The sequence below is a fragment of the Orycteropus afer genome, unplaced genomic scaffold (assembly GCF_000298275.1).
Source record: "Orycteropus afer afer isolate SDZICR_OR568_19922 unplaced genomic scaffold, OryAfe1.0 scaffold00219, whole genome shotgun sequence".
Taxonomy (NCBI): Eukaryota; Metazoa; Chordata; class Mammalia; order Tubulidentata; family Orycteropodidae; genus Orycteropus; species Orycteropus afer.
This window is the reverse complement of record NW_006921806.1, coordinates 5,115,789-5,136,998: the sequence shown is the minus strand read 5'-3', so window position 1 is coordinate 5,136,998 and position 21,210 is coordinate 5,115,789. Positions and strand designations below refer to the sequence as shown.

General features: G+C 46.7%; 1 protein-coding gene across 1 annotated transcript in view; it reads left to right on the top strand.

The window, feature by feature from the left end:
* Positions 1-21,210, top strand: part of SLX9 (SLX9 ribosome biogenesis factor) — a 74,806-nt gene that overhangs the window by 28,207 nt on the left and 25,389 nt on the right. Inside the window, exon 3 of the mRNA XM_042782021.1 lies at positions 18,455-18,523. Coding sequence (XP_042637955.1) covers positions 18,455-18,523 — 69 coding nt within the window. The remainder of the gene's footprint in view (positions 1-18,454; positions 18,524-21,210) is intronic.

Genomic DNA, 21,210 nt, shown 5'->3' with positions numbered 1-21,210 from the left:
GACAAATACAAGCAAAGTAATCACCAGGAAAAAGAAAGCAAAAAAGCAAAAAAAAAAAAAATCGGTGGATGACTAGGTAGGGCACCCAGGCTCCCGTCTGAGCACACCAACTGTGATGGAGTTCCTGTGGGCCCAGAAGGTAGTTGGGAGTAGGGATGGCCACACCTCCTTTCACCAAGCAGGGATAGGGTGTAGTAACAAGAAGAATGTCGTACCTTGTCAGTCTTGCAGGCCCCGAGTGTCCTTGGGCTTGCTTCTCTCCTTGTTCCCCAGCCACGGTGCATAGTCCGCGCAGTCCCTGGCTAGCTGGGTGATTTTTAGGTTAATTCTTAGGTCCTACCACCAGTCGGGGATCTCCGAGCCGCTTGTACTGTCCGGGTCACTCCGTTCGCTGTCCGACCGCAGCTCCGTATGTCTCCTTTTTTTGGTATTTTCATGCAAATTCTTCTGCTAATTGGGGTTTAGTCCAATTCTGTATCCTACCCTTCAAGGCTCAGGGGTCCACGTTTATCTTCTGTGTTTGTGTTAATTGGTTTCCCTTTTCTTTGTTGAAGAGGGTCTGTGCAGTCCTTCTGCCTAGTCTGCCATCTTGCCGGAACTTGATAATGATTTTTTAAAATCTGTTTTGTTGTTGTTCTTGAGAATATACACAGCAAAATATATACCAATTCAACAGTTTCTACATATATAATTCAGTGACAATTACAGTCTTTGAGTTGTGCAGCCATTCTCACCCTCCTTTTCTGAGTTGTTCTTCCCCTATTGATATAAACTCACTGCTTCCTAAGGTACCTTTCTAGATAATGATTTTTTTTTTTTTTAACTTAATGCCTTTACTTGTGTATAAAAACTTTAAAAAGGGTTCTAGTTCCCTATCAGACAGACCCTGCACTCAAAGGCTATATCAGTGGCTCACTGACAAATGTGGGCTTCCTCACTTGCCACTGGAAGTAACCAGCGACTGGATCTGTTTTAGCTCTGAGGGTGAGGGACTTGGTTTTTGGGTATGGAAGAAGTGTGAGTATAAGCTCTTGGTCAGGGGCCTCCTGCCTTGAGTGTGTACTCTGGAGTTCGATGCAAAGTGTGGCTTCAGCCACTGTTGTCCCTGTGGGGGTCCCCAAGACTCCTCTCAGCTGGCCCTGGTGGAGTACAGCTGTGTCTGTGGTTCAGACCCCCTCCCCGCTTCATGTGCTGTCCTTGTCATTTAGTGCCCCTGCCCACTGTGCCCTGGGCTGTGGCTCTTGGCCAGGGGCTTGGTGTGTGGCTGCCTCCTTCCTAGGAGAGCTCTGGCTTGGAGGCTTGGACATAGGTGACTGGGACTTCATACAGGGCCAGTGGGGATAGGGTCTGGAACTGGTCTCTTCCCCTGCCCCCTGCAGTGGGATGGGCCAGAGTGGCTGGGCAGCCAGGGCACAGACAGAGGTACCAGGCCTCTAAGGGAGCTGCATTTGACCCTCAGGTATTCAGCCCTTATGCGTGGACAGACCTGCCTGGTCGAGAGCACGGGCCAGGGCCTAAGGTTTTTCCTCTGCTGGTGTTTGTCCTTGCACCCCTTGCTGTTATTTTTTGGGTGTTGTCAGACTGGGCCCCTAATTGGCCTGGTGTCCCTGATATGGCTAGTAGGACAAGTCTTTGGCCCCTGTGGGTCTGTGTTGGGGTGGTAGCTGGAGTGGTGCAGCTCGTGCGGAAAGCAACGTCCCTTGCCTATGGAGCGCCTATCTGCTCAGATTAGCAGATGAGTCACTTCCCAGGAGGGGCGGCTGTCCTTGCTGTCCTCGCTGATGGCAGATAGCTGTACTTTGGGCCGATTTAGAAATATAAGTAATCTCCAGATCCCTGGCCAGGTGCCTGTGTAAGAAAGAGCCTCACAGGGTTGCGGGTCTATCCCACCGAAGGCCCCCGTTGTGTGTGTTCACCCCTGCAGGCCTACGGTGAGTGGAGGGCTATATTTCCCTGAGGCACTTTGGTGGTGGTATCTTTCCCATGTATCTCACACTGAGCCTCTGGGAGCCTGGCCAGGAGCTGGCATCCATATACATACTACCCTTCTATCCTCTTGCCTTGCCCCTGCAGGGACTCAGCTTCCAGTGGGGACCCCCAGGGTCCCCTACAGGCCACCTGGTGGCAGGCAGGGACTCTGTGCAATGTGAAGATGGGAGGGTGCTCTGTGAGGATAGAACAGGGCCACTTGGTGCCTTCGAGGTCTTGACTTCATTTCTGTTTCAACCATAGCTCCCTATCCTGCAATCAACAATTCCTCCTCCACTTAGCAAACTTCATTTTTGTCTTAGGACAGGGCCTGCTGGGCTCTGGGCCTGTAGTATGAGCTATCTCTACTCCTTGGGCAAGGAGTTTAGGGCTTTGTGTCAGGTGCAGTGTCACACCAAGGACCTCTGTGTCCCCCTCCTTTACACACAGTACGTGACACACTGGTCTGGCGGACTGTGCTCAGTGAGGCAGCCAGCAGCCTTCTGACTGCTTTGTCCTTTGTCTGCCAGGGCACAAAACTGGTCCTTAGCACTGTTATACTCAGAGATGTCCAGAGAGCATGTCTGAGAGTTCTCTTTCTAGTTCTACATTCCTTTATACCAGAAGGTGGCAGGAAATAAGTCAGCTCTGTTCTGAGACACAAAACTGGAGTGTTGGACCAGTGTGTGGTCCACTGACCTAAGTGAGGCAGTACCAGCTGGGACTTGAACCTTGAGCTGAGGGTAGGATGGGGCCCCTGGGCTGGTGGGAGGGCAGGCCTGGTAAGGGAGTGCAGTTGCTCCTAGGGAAGCTGGGATCAATGCAAGAGACTGGGTCCAAGCATCTGCAGAGGCATTAGTGGGGCCATAGGGCCAGCTCAGGGTAGGCCTACCTTCTTCTGCCCAGGATGGCCATCAATGACTTTGGCAAACTTCTGAGGATCATCCAGGAACTCTTCTAATGGACCTATATTTGAGAGACAAGCATGAAGAGGAAAGGTGATAAGAACTTAACACCAAGGATGTGTAGTTCTGGATAATGGGGAACCCACATGTGGAGGTGGCACTTTTTTGTTTTTAATTTTTATTGTGATTTGGGTGAAAGTTTACAGAACAAATTCATTTTCCATACAGCAGTTCATACACATTTTGTCTTATGACATTGACTGCCAGTTCTCCACAATGTTACAGCTCCCTTCCCACTTTGTCCCTGTAGTTACCATTTCCCTGTCCTTCCCTCCCATATGCTCCTGACCCCCCTCCCCCATCTGCCTGTGCAAACACTGCCCTTCTGTTCTCCCATGATTGATCACTCCAAGTGGTGTATCTCCCTGATGTAAATGTTTACCTAATGTGCCTGTCTTTTGCTTGGCTGGAAGCCACAGGAGTGAGTTCAATTCTAGACCTGAAGGGTAGCTAGGGGCCATAGTCTCAGTGGTCTCACCAAGTTCTATCAGACCAGCAAACCTGGTCTTTTTTTCATGATTTTGAGTTTTTTTCCATATTATTCTCCCACTCTATTTAGGGTCTCCTGCGCTGATCCCTGTAGGTGGCTCTTTTGGCATGAGTGCCATGCAGATGGGTGCATTAGAGGGTTGTGGCTTTGTGAGAGGCAGACTGGGAAAGGGCAGTGGTGAGTGGAGGGGACTGAGGCTGAGGTGAGGTGAGGATGGCACTACAGGGACAATGGGCACATGTGCCTGGCTCTCTTGGTCACCATAAACCTGGTTCCCAAGTGCTTGTACCTCCGCCCCCCCCTTCTCACGCCCAGCAGAGTGAGCTCCCTGTGTATCTGCTTGTGGACCAGCTGCAGGGGTCAGTGAAACAGGCCAGTGGGGCATGGATCCTGTGTTGCTAAGGGTCCAGTCCCCACCAGGGTTTCATCCTAGAACCTGGCCCTGTGTAGTATAAGCAGGGGCTGCTCAGTAGAGGGCAGTAGAGGAGCATCTCTTTCAGGCTCAGCCTTGTGGGATGATGGGCTGGAGCTCTGGGCTTTGCTCTGTCTTGGTCCTGTGAAAAGGTCCTGGGAGTCCAAGCTCTATGTAGATGTGGAAGGTCCTAAGTTTGGAGTGACAGTGAGTATAGTTAGGGACTGTTTGTTTTTTAAGATGCCTCTTTGAAAGATTCTACCCCTCCACAACTCTGAAGTAAGAGGTGTGACAGAACTATCCTTCTGAAGGTCATACGACCCCTGGGGGTGCTGCTCCCTGAGCACATCTGAGTCTTGTGCCATGGACAGTCTGCTGGAGGTGGTAGAGAGGCATCATCTATGTGTGTTGGCTGCTATTTCTAACCCTCTATTTCTAAGCCAGCATTTTGGGCTGTTGGCTGGGAGCTATTTCAGGCTTCCAGCGTATTTCTGCTGTTTGTGGCGCTACTGCAGCACCCCACCGAGGCTCACGTCATTGGCAGCTGGGGCCAGAGGCCTGGAGAAGCGCGGGCTGAGGTGTTCAAATAGAAGGTGGGGGTGCACGGGGACAGTGTTTGAATGACGCTGCCTGGTCCTTGTCCAGCAGATGCCATCTTGGGACTGACAGGTCCTGAGCACTGGTGTCATAGTCATCCTGCTGTATTAAGCCCTGTGGTGGAGTGCTCAAGCAGGTGTTAAGTGGGTCTGCAAAGTGCTCTAGAAAATGGTACTCAGATTGCCCTCATTGGTTAAACTATAACATGGGAGCTACCTGGAACTTGAGGTCCACTATGAGAGGGCCCCTGCTCCCACAGTTCTAACCTGCAAGAGTCAGGCACCCAGGAAGATGGTTTGGAGATAGAGATGAGACCAGCAGGAAGAGGGGTGGGAGGAGCAAATCTTATTAAAAGCGATCAGTGAGCGTCCTCCTGTTATACTGGAAGCTGGAACAGGCCATCAACTTGTAGAAGAAAGGGCTAGTGCTTGACAGGGGTTCAGCACATGCAGCCCTAGCTCCTTCCCCATTAAGCTTGTGGGTTTGGCTGACACTCTTCTGAGGTCCAGGAGGGAGCACCCTGCCTGGGGTGGGTAGTGGAGACCATTCTTCAAGGTGCCAGGACTGTTTCCAAAGGAGTGAACCCACCTGCCCCTCCCTTCAGCTCTCTCCCAGGTCTGGTCAGTCCTGGCCCCTCAGCCTTCCTTGATTTCCTCCCTGTTAGCCCTCTCCAGTCATTGTAAACTGGCCATTTGGCCAACACTGTAGGGTGTCTTTATGTTGGAAAGTAGCCCTATGAGGTAGGAATCTGTCCTTTGAGTGCAGGTAGCTTGGGGTTTCTGAGAGTTCTCACAAAACTGGTGTTTTGGGTAATGAAACCTAGTTGGTGTATGTGTGTATGTTGTATGTGTATGTGTATGTTTTAGAAAATACTGTTGTGGCCTATTTGGTAAATAATTTTACCAGTTTTCCTCCAGGATATTGTCTCTGATTAGGGCAGTTTATTCTCAAGTTTTTATATATCTGGGGTTTTTGTTTTTATGGCCACCTAACTACAGAGTTCTTGGTTGTTAACCAGAAAGTTGGAGGTACAAATCTACTAGCTGCTTTGTGGGAGAAGAATATGGCAATCTGTTTCCATAAAGATGTACAGCCTTGGAAACCCTATGGGGCCGTTCTCCGGTGCCCTATAGGGTCACTGTGAGTCAGATTCCACTCTACAGCAACAGATTTGGTTTTGTTAACTATAGAGATGCTACATAAATAATGAAGGAACGGAAAACAGAAAATCAGAGGGAAAAAATCCCCTGAAGCTATAATCTTGGTGGATAGCCGCAGTCCATGTACTTGTGTGCGTGCTCACATGCATTCAGGTTCTTTTTCATGTACATTCTTGTCACTTTATTATTACTGTTTTTAACTAACATGGGATAATTCCTTGACCATGCCTTTTGTAAGTAAGCCGCCTTTTGTAAGTAAGCCACCTTTTGAAACCAGGCAGCCTACTGCATGGCAGGTAGTGACAGTGTTGGGTGTCATATCACACCTAGCACCTCCCTGGTTATTCACTAAGCCCACTAAGCAGATGATGATGGTGTTAGGGGTCTGGGATAGATCCTCAGGCCCCTAAAGACATCACAGGCAGTCCCGCTTGCTTCCCCCCGCCCCAGTGTGTGACCTTTTAGCTTCTCAGTTCAGTGTCAGTCACGACTGGCCTTGTGTGCTCAGTGGGAGCAGAGCAAATGCTCAGGGGGCACTGACTGTACTCTGAAGCTCTCTCTTGAGGGGTACTATGTCCACCTGCTACACCTGAGTGCATGCTAGCCCAGGGGTGAACCCCCACTCCTGCTGAAAACCTGGATGCTTTTATTTAGTTTGTTTTACAAACAGTTTTCTGGCATATCCTCAGCCAGCCATCCCTTAGTTCTCTGGCATTGTAGAGAAATACCGTGCTGCGTGCACTAGTTCACATAGTCCCTGCCACCTGCAGGAGTAGGACAAGAGCTCCCAAGGGCCTATCTTGTCTCTTCATCCATCTTGTTCCCTTTTGGTTTACTGTGGCACTCAGGGCAGAGACAGGCAGTGGGTGGATCAGTGACCAGTTGCAGATAAGCAGCCCACATCTGCAAAATGGCTGGCCTGGTCTGTGCCCAGTGGCAGCAGCATGGTTTTGGGACTGGCCATTTGTGGAACATCCCCTTTGTCCCCCATTTCTCCCTCTTCCCTGCTCTGCCCCGGAAACTTTTCATCCACAACACAAGCAGATTCACCTGGAGGTTTCCCTCTTTCTGGGCGAACTCGAGGTGTTGTCATTGGGGGTTGTCTTGGTTACCTAGTGCCACTCTGACAAGAATATACCATAAATGGGATGGCTTGAACAAACAAAGAGTTTATTCTCTTACAGTTTAGAGGCTTTAAGTCCGAGTTCAAAGTGCCAGGCTCTAGGGGTTGGGTTAAAGCCCTTCAACTTTGGCTTCAGCTCTGCCTCCTGCTCCTGGCCCACTGGAGCTAGAGGCATTTCTTCACTCAGACAGCTGCTGGCTGCGGAGACTGACAAGCCCAAGGTTGACAAGTAAAAAGGTACAGTCCTGATGTTACCAGACCACACGGCAGGCAATTTATTCAAGTCCATTGGAAGTCTCAAGGTTGGCAGAGCACTGCAGGCTGCTGAACAATGACACGGCTATATGCAGGGTTCAAGCGTGCCACATGCTTGAGACCATTCCCAAAGCTGTTTCTTATATTTGGGAAGCAGACCACATCCCCAAAGCACTACTCAGCTGCTTGTGGTGGGTCCCACCATGGAGCTGATTGGCAGTCTCATCATGGGGAATAACTACCACCAGCTGCCCAGCCACTCAACCAGGTCTAGCCTAGTTGACATACAAACTTAACCACCACAGGGATCTTCCAAGTGAGGGTCTATCCTGGCTGGGCTGGTCTCATGCAGCCTGAACCTGCCTTTGTCTGGCTGCTTCTCTCCTGCCTTGGTGCTAGACACACCTTCTGGAATGTACATTTGCCAATGACTGCCCATAGGCAAAGCTGCACTGTCTTCCCAGGGCTCATGGACACTGCTTTTCATTGCTCAATTGGGAGTTGGGGCCATGATGCTGTGAGAAACCTTGACTTTGGAGAGAGTTGTTTGAGACAGCCCTATCCAGACCTCACTATGTCTGCCCATCAGTTCTCTGCACAGCGGGGGCACCTCCCCTCTCTATGCCACTCCATCCTTGGAGAGCATCTCCCATCAGCCCAATGACCCATTCTTTTCTAAGGTGTTGAGTTTTTTTGTGCATGCCAGGGATGGCCCTTGCATGCACATCTCTGAGTGTGTGTAAATGTGCATGGAGGTGAGCCTTAGTGGTGGGAGTACTGAGTCAGGCATACCAATATTTAATGTGTTGATAAGCCACATTGCCAGATTGCTTCTGAAGACTCTGCCTATGAGAATGATGCCAATAGTCCATGAAGGTACCTGGCTGTGCAGCCACCTAGAGGGTCTCCTGCTTGTGCAAATAGGAGCATAGTGTCTGGTGTGTGAGGTGTGCATGTCTCTGTGGCTTGGCCTTTGTTTGTCTGGATGCTGCCCATCTGCACCCTGTTCCTAGTTTTTTATTAGGTTGTTTGTCTTTTTCTTATTGATTTGAAAGAGCTCTTTACGTAGGTAGGAAGCTCCTAGTTTCTGTTCTGTGTGTTACAGCTGTTTCCTTTCATTGGTGGTTCCTTTTGAGTTTGTTCGTGTAATTGTTTTCCCTGCAAGAGGTCTTAAAGTTTATGTTTTCTGTGTTCTACTTACTTTGGTAACTCTTCTCTTTTTTGGTAGTACTTTCATGGTTTCATTTTTCATCTTGTATTTAAGCAATCAAGACCTTGTTTTGGTGTATAAAATGAGGTGAAAGATTCCAGCTTTGTTTTTTCCCCAAATGTTCAGCCCCATAACTTCTTTTCAGATTATGTTTACAAGGATAAGAGCATCAAGATGAGAGTGTTAATGTTGTGAGACTGCCATGGTCTTGTCACCTAAGTTCTTACAAGCTTACATTAAGCAGTTATGTAATGTGCAGTTACCTCTTATTACCTGTGGTGAGACAATATGTAGAGCTCTCATGATGAAATGAAAAGCTTGCAACTTCCGGTGAGATGGAGGAATAGGCAGACAAGTGACACAGACCCTCTGCAACAAAGAAAAGAAAAACCAGCTGATGGAGATACAGAAGATAATCCTGGAGCCCTGAGCTTTGAAAGGAACTATACAAAAGTGGATTAGGCACCAACTAGTGGAAAAACCTGAGTGAAAACAGTGAGTATGGAGATGGTTGGAGCAGTGGACTGTCAGCTATTCTGACAGGACCGAATGCCTGAATATTTCCAAGTGGTGTTGGGACCTGAGAATTGCCCTGCAGATCAGCTGAGGTCACCAAAGGTTATAGGGATGACTGCACTGATGACCTAAAACTAGGAAGGAAAACAGCAATGAGGGAAACAACCTGGGCTGCTGACTTTCCGTTGTCTGGAGGGCGCAGCCATTTTGGATATTTAAAGTGACCGAGGGTGCAGCCATTTTGAATCTTTACAAGTGGCAACCATTTTGGATTTTAAAATGATAGCATTCTCATTTGGATTCCAGGGACCTAAGAATAGGCTCTGTTTGCCAAGGTCGGCAGGGACATAAAAGAGGCTGACAACAGGAAAGGAGACAGGTGATGAGTGTATAAGTGTCAACTAGTGAATAGAGGAGCAAAGCACAGTACCCTGGTTGCATAGATAACATACAAACAAAACAAAGAAAATGAAAATCGTGGGCAAGTCACTCCAACATACAATCACCAATTAAATATAAACACAAAAATGTCACAATGCCTCGTAGACAACAGAGCATCACAGTCCACACAAAGAAGCAAGACAGAGGAGAAACAAGGGACAAGGATACAGACCCAAAACACATCCTTGAGGAAGTCAAAGCATTGGAACTCCTGATAAGGAATTCAAAAGAGTTATATTTAGGTATCTTCAACTAACTGAGAGACAGATCAAGGAAAACACTGACAAAATTGAGAAAAACACAGAGAAGACCCTACAACAATTTCAGAAGATAATACAAGAACAAAATGACAAAATAAATGAAAAATTTGAAATGATACAAAAATCTACACACACAAATCCAGAATGTTAATACTAAATTTTCAGAAATAGATAAGACATTGAATGGACAAAGGAGCAGAATTGAATCGATGGAAGGCAGGATTAGGAAGATTGAAGGTAAATACCTGAACACTTCTTTGAAAAGGGATAAATCAGAAAAAAGATCAAAGCAAAATGAAGAAAGCTTAAGGTTCATGTGGGACACCATCAAAAGGAGTAACCTACTTACAATTGGAATTCCCGAACAGGAAGAGACAAATAAAACCACAGAGAAAATTATTCAAAATTTGTTGGAAGAGAATTTTCCTGGTATGATGAAAGATGAGAATATATCCATTCAGGAAGTCCAACTAACTCCAAACAGGATAGACCCTGTTCTGGTTACCTAGTGCCACTCTGACAAGAATATACCACAAATGAGATGGTCTTAACAAACAGGAGTTTATTCTTACAATTTGGAGGCTTTAAGTTCAAGTTCAAAGTGCCAGGCTCTAGGGGCTGGGTGAAAGCCCCTCAACCTTGGGGTCCAGTTCTGCCTCCTGCTCCCAGCCCACTGGAGCTAGAGGCATTTCTTCACTCAGACAGCTGCTGGCTGCTGAGGCTGAGAAGCCCCAAGGTTGACAAGTAAAAAGGCACAGTCTCGATGTTACCAATCCACAGGCAGGTGATTAACTTAAGTCCACTGTAAGTCCCAAGGTGGGCAAAGCATAGCAGGCTACTGAGCAACGACACGGCTGCATGCAGGGTCCAAGCATGCCAAAGGCTAGAGACCATTCCCAAGGCTTCTTCTTAAATACAGGAAGCAGACCACATTCCCAAAGGCAGCTACTCAGCTGCTTGTGGTAGATCCCACCATGGAGCTGATTGCCAGTCTCATCATGGGGAATAACTACCACCAGCTGCCCAGCCACTCAACTAGGCCCAGCCAAGTTGACACACAACCATAACTACCACAGACCCCAAAAGAAAATCAGCAAGACATATCATCATCAAACTTACCAAAACCAAAGACAAAGAATCATGAGAGCAGCATGGGAAAAACAAGGGGCAACCGATAAGATTAAGATCAGATTTCTCGGCAGAAACCACACAGGTGAGAAGACAATGGGATGGTATATATAAAATCCTGAAAGAGAAAAATTTCCAACCAAGAATTATGTCCCCAGCAAAACTGTCTCTCAGATATGATGGTGAAATTAGGGCATTCCCATATAAGCAGAAATTAAGAGAATTTATTAAAACCAGACTAACCTTGTAAGAGATGCTCAAGGGACAAAGAAGCAACAACAGCCAACAACAACTGACCATTAACACACATGATGATATAACCCAGAAACCAACCCAGCTATGGAAGTATCCAAAGTAAATAGGCCTACAAGACTGTAAACAGGGAACCAGAGACATCAGTTGACTAATAAGGACAACTACAAACCAAAAGGAGGGAAAAAATTGTGTCGTTACAGAACTTCTAGATGGTAGGAAAGTCAAGACAATTGCAAGATAGAATGGACTGTTCTAAACTTGGGAAGAAAACTATAAATCACAGGGTAACCTCAAAGAGAAATGATAAACCTTCACATCAAAATAAAAAAGAGGACCAGCACAAATATTTAGCAAATACTAAAACAATAGCAATGAAGGAAGTGATAACATGATTCATAAACAAAATGAGCTCAGCATAGTAAATTGCATGGAACAAAGAAATCGACACCATACAAAAGCCCATAACAAAAATGACAGCAACAGGTTCATATTTGCCGATAATTACGTATCTGGCAAGGGACTTATTTCTAAGATTTATAGAAAACTCCAATGCCTCAACAGCAAAGGAATTAAGAATCCAATTGAAAAATGGGCAGATGACATGAATAGACACTTCACCAAGGAGGATATTCAGGTGGCCAGTTAATACATGAAGAGATGCTCACAATCACTGGCCATCAGAGAGATGCAAATCAAAACAACAATGAGATACTGTCTCACCCCAGCACTGATGGCAAGGTTCAATGAGACAGAAAATAACAAATGCTGGCAGGGATGTGGAGAGATTGGGACTCTCATACACTGCTGGGGGGACTGTAAAATAATACAACCACTGTGGAAAGCAGTATGGCGATTCCTTAGAAAGCCAGAATTGGAGATGCCATTTGACCTAGCAATCCCATTACTAGGTATATATCCTAGATAGGTGAGAGCCAGCACAGGAACAGATATATACACACTCATGCACATTGCAGCACTATTTACAATAGCAAAAAGATGGAAACAACCTACATGCCCATCAGCGGAACCAAACTATAGTACATACACATAATGGAATGCTATGCAACACTAAGAATGATGTAGAGTCTGCAAAACACTGCATAATATGGATGAATTTGGAGGACATTATACTGAGTGAAATCAGTCAATCACAGAAGGACAAATATAGTATTAGTTCGTTGTTGTGGAGAGTCAAGGAAAGGTTAAATATGGAGGGAAACTTTCTTTGTTGGTTGCCAGGGGTGGTAGGGGAGGGGAGGGAACACTGCAAAAAAAAGCATTGACCCATGTCACTTTAATTTTGTGTATTTCACTGTATATAAATTACATATCAATAAAATGCATTTAAAAAAGAAATGAAAAGCTTGATTCCTGATGGTATTTACAGAAAAGCCATACATACAGATTATTTCCCATTAAAACACAAGTCACACATTAGTCCATTAATTGTATCCTTTAGCATCCAACACCTTGAAGCCAAATTGTCTAGCAGTTAGGAGCACCTGACGAGTGAGTGGTGGACTTGGGGGAAGAGGTATGCCAGTGCACATGCAGGAGCATGGCTGCTGCAGTGAGAGATAGTGCCTTTACTGAGCTTTTTTTTTCTCAGTTTTGTTACGTGTGGTTTCCATAAAGAGAATGAAGAGCAAAGGATTATTTAGCCCTCAATACAGCCCTTTCTGTAGATGAGAACACTGAGGCCCAGGCAGGTTAGGTAGTGTGTCTACTTAGAATCAGAGCTCTAAAACTTATGTTCTCACTGCTGCACAGCGGCATCTTACTTCCAGCCTCTCTTATTAGGGATGTACTGAGTGTGTGTCTGTCCCCCACTCCTAGAGAAGGTGGGAGCTGTGCTGGCTAGATGGCAGGTGATGGGCTGGGCAGCCAGCACTCTAGAGCATAAAGAGTGCCTGAGGCTGTTGCTAGGGCACAGGTCTGTGTAGGGATATCACAAGGGAGAGGGCAGCTTGGCATGATGATGCCAGTGGCCTGGGTCAGGAGGACCTGCCACCAGTCCCCATGTTGCTACTCTCCTTCCTTTCCTCCCCTGGGGCTGGACTGGATGGCCTCCAAGGTGACCTGCTGTGCCTTACTACTATTTATGGAACAACAAAGAGGGACAGTCCTGGAACTCAGCCAAACATAAGGTCCTACTGCTCCTGGGCCTCTGGGCCAGGTCTCTGGAGACCAATGGGCCTGTCTTTCCCCTGCTTGGAGGGATGCTCCTGCCTTCTCCTCCTCCCTGTCTGGATCAGCTACCTCCTTGCCCTTGCTAGGGGTCAGCCCAGCTGAAACTGCCTGGATTGACAGAGGAGATGAGTCTGTCTGGGTTCAGGGTCCAGAACTGGGGAGCTTGTTGTCCCAGATATGAACCTATTCTCCAGATTGTCTCTGCTTGTTACTAGTTCAGAACCCGGGGGGCAGGTGCCAGTTACTGGGCTCCCTCAGATACCCCCTCTATGAGCATCCCACTTGGTCTTCGAAACCTGCAGATCTCCCCAGCCCCCATGGCTTCCTCACCCACACCAGTCTGAGTGGTTGCCCCTGGGTTGCAAAGGGCTGCCTTTCCCTGCAGTGGCCAACCAAGTACCTTGGGCAGGGGGTGCACTGGGAGGTGCCTCGGGCAGGTAGTGCACAGGGTAAGCATTGGGGAATGGTGTGTTAGGGCTGCATTGGAAAGGCAGTACACTGAGGAGTACATAGGTAGGCAATATGCTAGGGGATATGTTGGGTGCATTGGGTGGGCACTGCAATGTGGGGGTTCTTCTGGGGGTTGTATTAGGCAGGGGGTGCTTGGGCAGGCAGTGCACTGGGGGGTGCATTGGAGGGTCTGTGGCCAGATCTCCCCTCCAGACTAAGCTAAGCATGATCCCAGGTACCTACCTCACCAAACCTTGGCTTGCTTTGCCACATAGCCCTTTGAGTTCCCCTCACTTGTCCAGTGACATGCAGAGCCTGGGGGACTCTGTAGAATTCAGGGTGAGTAGAGAGGAAGGTGGGTCACCTCCAAGTGTGCCATCCCAGCACTGTGCAGGTGCTGGCACACACAACCATGTGCTGGAGCTGTGCATGACTCCTGGGCAGGGATGAAACTCCCTTGGGGTCCAGGTCAGGGAGGTTTTACATCAGTTCATGAAGTGAAAGGTCTGAAATGGCTTATAGGATTAGTACCTTTCTCTTGACAGAACTCATTTCTGTTCTTTGCCTTTAGACAGCATGGATCTGTTTTATTAGCCAGGAGAATTGGGCATGAAGGAAAAATGAACTACAAGAAGCACATCTCTTGTAAAACATGTTCTGGGTATAATGTGTCCTATACTTTAGCTGTGCTATCTCAGGAACCTTAACTGATGCCCAAGAGACTGCTGGCCCTGAACTGGTTGTTCTCAGAGTAGACTGGAGGTTGTAATGGAGGTGGGTAGACAGAGCCCCTAGGACTAGCCCTCCTGTGTCCCTCTTGTCCCCTGGTACCTGTTGTTGTTGTTAGGTGCCATTGAGTCATTTCTGACTCATAGTGACTCCATGCACAGCAGAACGAAACACTGCCCAATCCCGTGCCAGCTCCATGATCCCTGCTATACTTGAGCCCATCATTGCAGCCACTGTGTCAATCCATCTCATTGAAGCCCTTCCCCTCTTTTGTCGACCCCCCACCCTACCAAGCATGACATCCTTCTCCAGGGAATGGTCCCTTCTGACAACATGACCAAAGTAGGTGAGATGAAGTCTGGCCATTCTCGCTTCCAAGGAGCATTTTGGGTGCACTTCCTCCAGGACAGATCTGTTAGTTCTTTTAGCAGTCCATGGTACTTTCAGCATTCTTCGCCAGCACCACAACTCAAAAGCATCAACTCTTCTTCGGTCTTCCTTATTCATCGTCCAGCTCTCACATGCATACGAGGCGATTGGAAATATCATGGCTTGTGTCAGGCACACCTTAGTCCTCAAGGAGACATCTTTGCTCCTCAGCACTTGAAACAGTTTCTTCGCGGTTGACCTTCCCAATGCTACACGTCGTCTAATGTCCTGACTGCTACTTCCATTGGCATCGATTGTAGAACCAAGCAACGTGAATTCTTTGACAACCTCAATCTTTTCTCCATTTATTGTGGTGCTGCTCATTGGTCCAGTTGTGAGGATTTTTGTTTTTTTTATATTGAGACGTAATCTATACTGCAGACTGTATTCTTCAACCTTCATCAGTAAGTACCTCAAGTCATCCTCACTTTCAGCAAGCAAAGTTGTATCGTCTGCGTATCTCAGGTTATTAATGATTCTTCCTCCAATCCTGATGCCATGTTCTTCATATAGTCCAGCTTCTCGGATTATTTGCTCAGCATGTGGATTGAATAAGTGTGGGGAAAGGATACAACCCTGATGCACTCCCTTCCTGATTTTAAACCATGTAATGTCCCCTTGTTCTGTTGTAATGACAGCCTCCTGTTCAAGGTACAGGTTCCTCATGAGTACGATTAAGTGTTCGGGAATTCCCATTCTTCTCAATGTTATCCATAATTTGTCATGATCCACACAATCAAATGCCTTTGCATAGTCAATAAAACAAGTAAACATCTTTCTGGTATTTTCCTTGAGCCAAGATATATCTGACAGCAGTTATGATATCCCTTGTTCTACATCCTCTTCTGAATCCAGCTTGCACCTTTGGAAGTTCTCTGTCAACATATTGCTGCAAACGTTTTTGAATTATCTTCAGTAAGATCTTACTTGCGTGTGATATTAATGATATTGTTCTATAATTTCCACATTCTGTGGGATCACCTTTCTTTGGAATGGGTACAAATATGGATCTCTTCCAGTCAGTTGGTCAGGTAGCTGTCTTCCCTGGCACCTAGTGGCTTCCATTTCTAGGCTTTCTGTTCATTTAAGCCTGTGGCCCTACCATCACAGCCCTGATGTCCTGTCGTCCTGTCTTAAGTAGGTGGTGGAGTTGACAGTGGAGCCTGCTCTCCCCTCCTCAGCGAAGCTTTTCTGTTCCCATGCTCCCGCCACCTGGGAGCTGCATCACTGCCCCCAGAGGATCAAGTAAGCCCATAAGACACAGCAAACTCAGCCACACTGCAGTTCTCAGCTTATAAGCCAGCTAGTTCCCCCATCATTGTGGGAATTAAAAAAAAAAAAAAAAAAAAACAGCAAGCCAAAGCCACTGCCACTGAATTGATTCTGACTCATAGTGATCCTACGGGACAGAGTAAAACTGCCCTATAGAGTTTCCAAGGCTATACATCTTTATGGAAACAGGCTGGTTCATCTTTCACTTACAGAGCGGCTGGTGGGTTTGAACTGCTGACCTTTTGGTTAGCAGCCCAATGCTTTAACCACAGTGCCACCAGAGCTCCTGGGAATTCCAAAGTAGCAAGGATAATTGCTCCAGATTTATATAATAAATTATAGAATTATAGATAGTTTATTTTGTCATCTGTCCCCCACTGACCCATCTCTGTTGTGCAGAACTAATAGCGGGGGTAGCACTGTATCACCTAAGAGCAACTTACCCAGACTTTCCGCTCATCTTTAGGGGAGGCATTGACTGAGAATGCTAGGACACCTACTGGCCATGCCTGAGTCCTCCTGGGGCCAGAATCTCTGTGTGTCCAGATAGTGGTTTCTGCCAACACAGATTAACCTTTCTTTGTCCATCTCTTGACCACTTCCCAGTCCTGTGAGCAGAAAACAGTGAAGTTTTTATACCAGCACATGCTAGTGTGTCTGTCCAGTGTGAGCATGCCCTGGGTACTGGCCATCTTCCTGCTTAGGGGCCTGACTCTTGGAAGCAGGGTGGCCCTCCCTGTCTTGCTTACCCAACTTTGGCTCTGTGCTGATGGAGGTGTTGGTGTGGCACTGCCATCTACCCTGCGGGCACCAGTGAACATGTGGCGCTCCACAGTGGCTCTGGCCAAATGCTCGCTCTTGCAGTGTGGAGCTGTGCGTGTACTCTTGGCATTTTGGTTCATGGTTTATTTTGGACTAAACCTCCAGACTTGGTGAGAAATCAGAGGAGTAGCAAAACCTGTTGGCCTGTCTGCAGGGGAGCTGCATGGACCCCACTGTCTACTTCATTCTTGTCCTGCCCACAGAAGGTCCCATGACTTTAAGAAGGTAACTGCTGCCAAGCCTCAATTTATTCATCTATAGAATGGGGCCGATTCATAGGGTTCCTGTATGAAATCTGGTAAGTGCTCCTAAGTTGATTAGTGTTGACTTTACCAGACCTACTTCATTCTGTAACTCCTCAGTGAACAGGCCTGTAGGGAGCATAATGTGCTCCTAGAGGAGGGGACAGCATTGCTAATATGGGTCTCCTATGCAGGGAGGAGTGCAATGCTGTGCTTTGACATGCCATTGTGGGGTTCAAGCGTAGCTGTGGGGCATGAATTGTGGTACCCCCATATGACCTCACCCTCCCTTGGGTAGGGCTCTTTCCCTGCCTGATGTGTTTGTGATTTTATGTTTCCAAGGATCGAGCTATTGTTTCTTCTAGAAGGAGCCCTTGCTCATCACAGTCTTGGAGGGGCTGGTTGTCAGGATGCAAAAACCCCTTCTTCCCTCTCTTTCATGCTCATGTCCAGTTCTATCCCTGCCACCTGCTGGGAACACACATGTTCCCTCCAAACTGCCACCATGGGCTTCAGAAGGCCACTTCCAACCAAAGGACCCATCTGGCTGAGGGCAGAGCAGAGAAAGGTGCTCCCCAAGGGAAATAGTCTCCCCAAGGAGACTGCTGTTGTGGTTTGCAGTGGGCCACAGGTTTGGGGTGAGCCAGGTGTGGCTGCTGTGTGAGGGTTCAGAGCTGGAGTATCCCATTCTGTTGTAGATGCTTCCTCCCCCTCCCCCAGTACCCACTTGTAAGTGGGAAGAAGAGAGTCCAGGGGGTTATGAGATGTGGAGGGAAATACATGGTGGTGGTGGCCAGTCTGGACCACTGCAGGGGTTCTGTGGATCTTGGGTGCTGAGTGAGAGCTGAGATGTATTCTCTGTGTCTCCTGTGGCTGGCCCGTAGACGGTCATTTCCTGGTATTTGAAGGTATCCAGCGGAGACCTGGACAGAGTCTCCAGAACTCCTCTTCTTAGAGGTCCAGGTAATGCCTCTCCTGGCCCTCAGCAGGCCTTGCTATGGTTCCCAGGTGCTCCCAGCACACACCATTGAGGCATCATGAGGACCAGACAGTGGGCCAGGCAGATGGGCCTGGCTCCTGGCCTGCAGCTTAGAGGACACGCAGACTCAGAGCAATCCCTGAGAGACTGCACTGCCACGGCCTGGCTCACTTCTGTTCTTTGTGGTCCAGGTGGTCTCCTTGTGAGCAATCTGACCTCTTTGTCTCATTAGTGACATGGCAGCCCAGGCGCAAGTCAGCCTAGAGCTGGGGCCATGGGGCAGGGAGGACTTGACCTGGGGCCTCCCTGTTGGTAAACACACATACCTTGGAAGGTCTGGGACAGGCAAGTGGTAGGTGGCTGGGGTCATTATTACAGAGGAATATTGGTATCAGGGGACATTCCGGCATGTGGCCCACATGGACCTCCAGTACCCTGATGCTGGGTAGTACCCACTCAGCATTGGGCTGCCTGCTTGTTCCCAGGCTCCATGTGGGGGAGGGGCCTCACCTTTCTGTTCCAGGAAACTTTCACTTATCTCCACATGTTCTCTGTCCTCAGATGCAGAGACAAAGGTTATTTTGCCCAAGAAGGAAAAACTGAAGCTGAGACATGAGAGGTGGCTGCAGAGTAAGTCATGACCTTACCTTGAATGATGGCAACACTGGTTTCATCCACAGCCCCAGGGTGGCACACTGGCCAGGGCCCTAGGGTAGCAGATGCTTGGGTGGTGGGCACAGAGAACCCCTTTGGAGGCTGCTGTTGGTGGCTGAGGGCTGTCTGGGAAGGCCTCAGCAGCTCCCTGATATGGTCTTTAAAACACACCTGACAGATGGCACTGAAGTCTGCAAAGCTCTGACTTCTTCTTCCCTAAGGAAATAGTCTCAAGAAGTTGCTAGACTCAGCTCCTTGTTTGTAAAAATTATTTTTTGTTTTTTTATTCCCATGATGAATTTTTAGTTCCAAAAGTACTATGTGGTTGTTTTGAATATTTTATGACACAGAGGCAGGACTGGTTCAGTCATGGCTGAGGAAGTGAAACCAGAATAGACCTGACTTTTTAAAATTTTTAAAATTTGAGTGAACCAGAGTGATAACTGGAATAGGAAAAAACTTACACGTCGAAACCTAAGAGAAATCTTTCTCTTAGAAAACAAGGGCAGCATACATATTGCATAGCAACTAAATCTCTGTCCCTCTTGTCCAACAGAGTCGGAAATGGTACCCCACTCAGAGATGGTGGCTGACTGCACTGCTTTGAATGAGTGTCGCCTTCCACAGTCCTGCCAGTAATCCATTCTTACCCATCAAGCTCCTAAAAGGGCTCACTATGCCTTTTCTGCATCTCCCATTTCAGGGCTTCAACTTACAGTTTTTCCCATTCTGGTTGTTATTCCAAATCAACCAAATTTAAAAAATTTGGGTTTATTCCTTTTCACTTTGTTGGCCATGACAGAACCAGTTCAAAGTAGTTTGAAGCCCTGCACAGAAGTCTCAAACAGGTGAAATCAGTTGTAGGTTAGATGTGTGTCCTTCTAGACTGCTTTATATGCATATAAAAACACAGCAAGTGCATGTATACATCAGTGGTTCTCAGTGTGTGCTCTGAGGACTGCTGGGGTCCCTGAGACCCTTTCAGGGTGTCTGTGGGTCCTTCCTTCTCTAAGTATGTGTCTGTGTAAGGTTGGTTTTTCTTTCATATGCTTTCTGTAAAACATCTCACAGCAGATTGAATGCCACTTTTCTATTTTTGTTTTTTTAGAAAATGTAATTATTTTTCATAAATAATATACTACTTATGTTGATGTGAAATGGGTTTATCATTGTTATTTTTAAATGAACTAATACTTAGAAGGTTTCTGTTTCAATTTTGCATGTGGTAGAATCAATTGGTATAATGCATAAAAACAAAAGTTCTTTGGGATCCTCAATATTTTTAAGAGAATGAAGGTGTATTGAAAAAGTTTGAGAGCCATTGATATGCAGGCACTTACCAGGGTTGTTGGTGAGGTTACACCAAACAAACTGAGTTAGCTCCCCCTTCCTGAACCAAGGAACTGATGCTTCTTCCTGGTGGGCTTCTCCTCACCTGGTTCAGACATCACTAGAAAAACATGTGGTACATTAGTTTTCATTGTTGTATTGGGGGTTAGTTTGAGCTTACGTGTTTTTCACATTATTACAGAAAGGGCCTCTCAGTTTATTACATTTTCATAAAAAATGGTGATCTATTAAAGTTTACAGCATTTCTGGGCATGTTTTCAATGATCACCATTCTTTGTGTTTTATGCAAGTACCTGTTAACCTGAGGAGTTGCCTGAATAGATTTTTTACTTTTATTCTGGAACAGAGTTTATGTGAACATGTTGGGTTATTTTTATTTTTAATATCATGCTGAATATTTGCTAATGTTTTCTGAAAGATTTTCTCATAAAGATTGTTTTATAGTATTTTTTTGCTGTTACCTTTTTTGTATGGCCTTGTTGACTTTGTAAAATTTACTTGGGATATTTTCTTTTTTATATTCTCACAAAGTTAAAATATGATATACTCATCATTTATTCCTTAAAAGTTTTAAGGAAAATGTCTATGTTTCAGGGGTTGAACTTGGAGAAATCCATAAATTTCCTCAACAATTATTTTCATATTTTCTTTCACTTTTTAGATGTTTCTTAAGGAAATAATTCATTCACCTGTTTTCTTTTTCACAGTTACTAGAATTTTTAGGTTCTTTCGAGTTGGCTTCAACTCATAGCACGCTGTGTATAGCAGTCCTGTGCCAACCTCACAATCCTTGCTATACTTGAGCCCATTGTTGCAGCCACAGTGTCAGTGCATCTCAGTGAGGGTCTTCCACTTTTTGCTGACCCTCTACTTTACCAAGCATGATATCTTCTCCAAGGAATGGTCCCTTCTGACAACGTGACCAAAGTAGGTGAGACGAAGTCTAGCCATTCTTTTTATTTATTTATTTATTTTTATTGTGATTTGGGTGAAGATTTACAGAGCAAATTCACTTTCCATACAGCAGTTTACATATACTTTGTCTCCTATCATTGACCGCAGTTTACCACAATACAACAGCTCCCCTCCCACTTCCTCCCCATAGTTACCTCTTCCCGGTGTCCATTCCTCCGTACACTCCTGCCTCCTGAGCTGTTTCCCAGTGCATAAGCAGCCTTTCTTTCTGCCATGATTGTTCTCTCCAAGGAGTGTATCTACTTGAGGTAAATGTTCAATTCATATACCTGTATTTTGTTTGGCTGGAAACCACAGGTGTGGGTTCAATTCCAGACCTGAAGGGCAGCTAGGGGCCA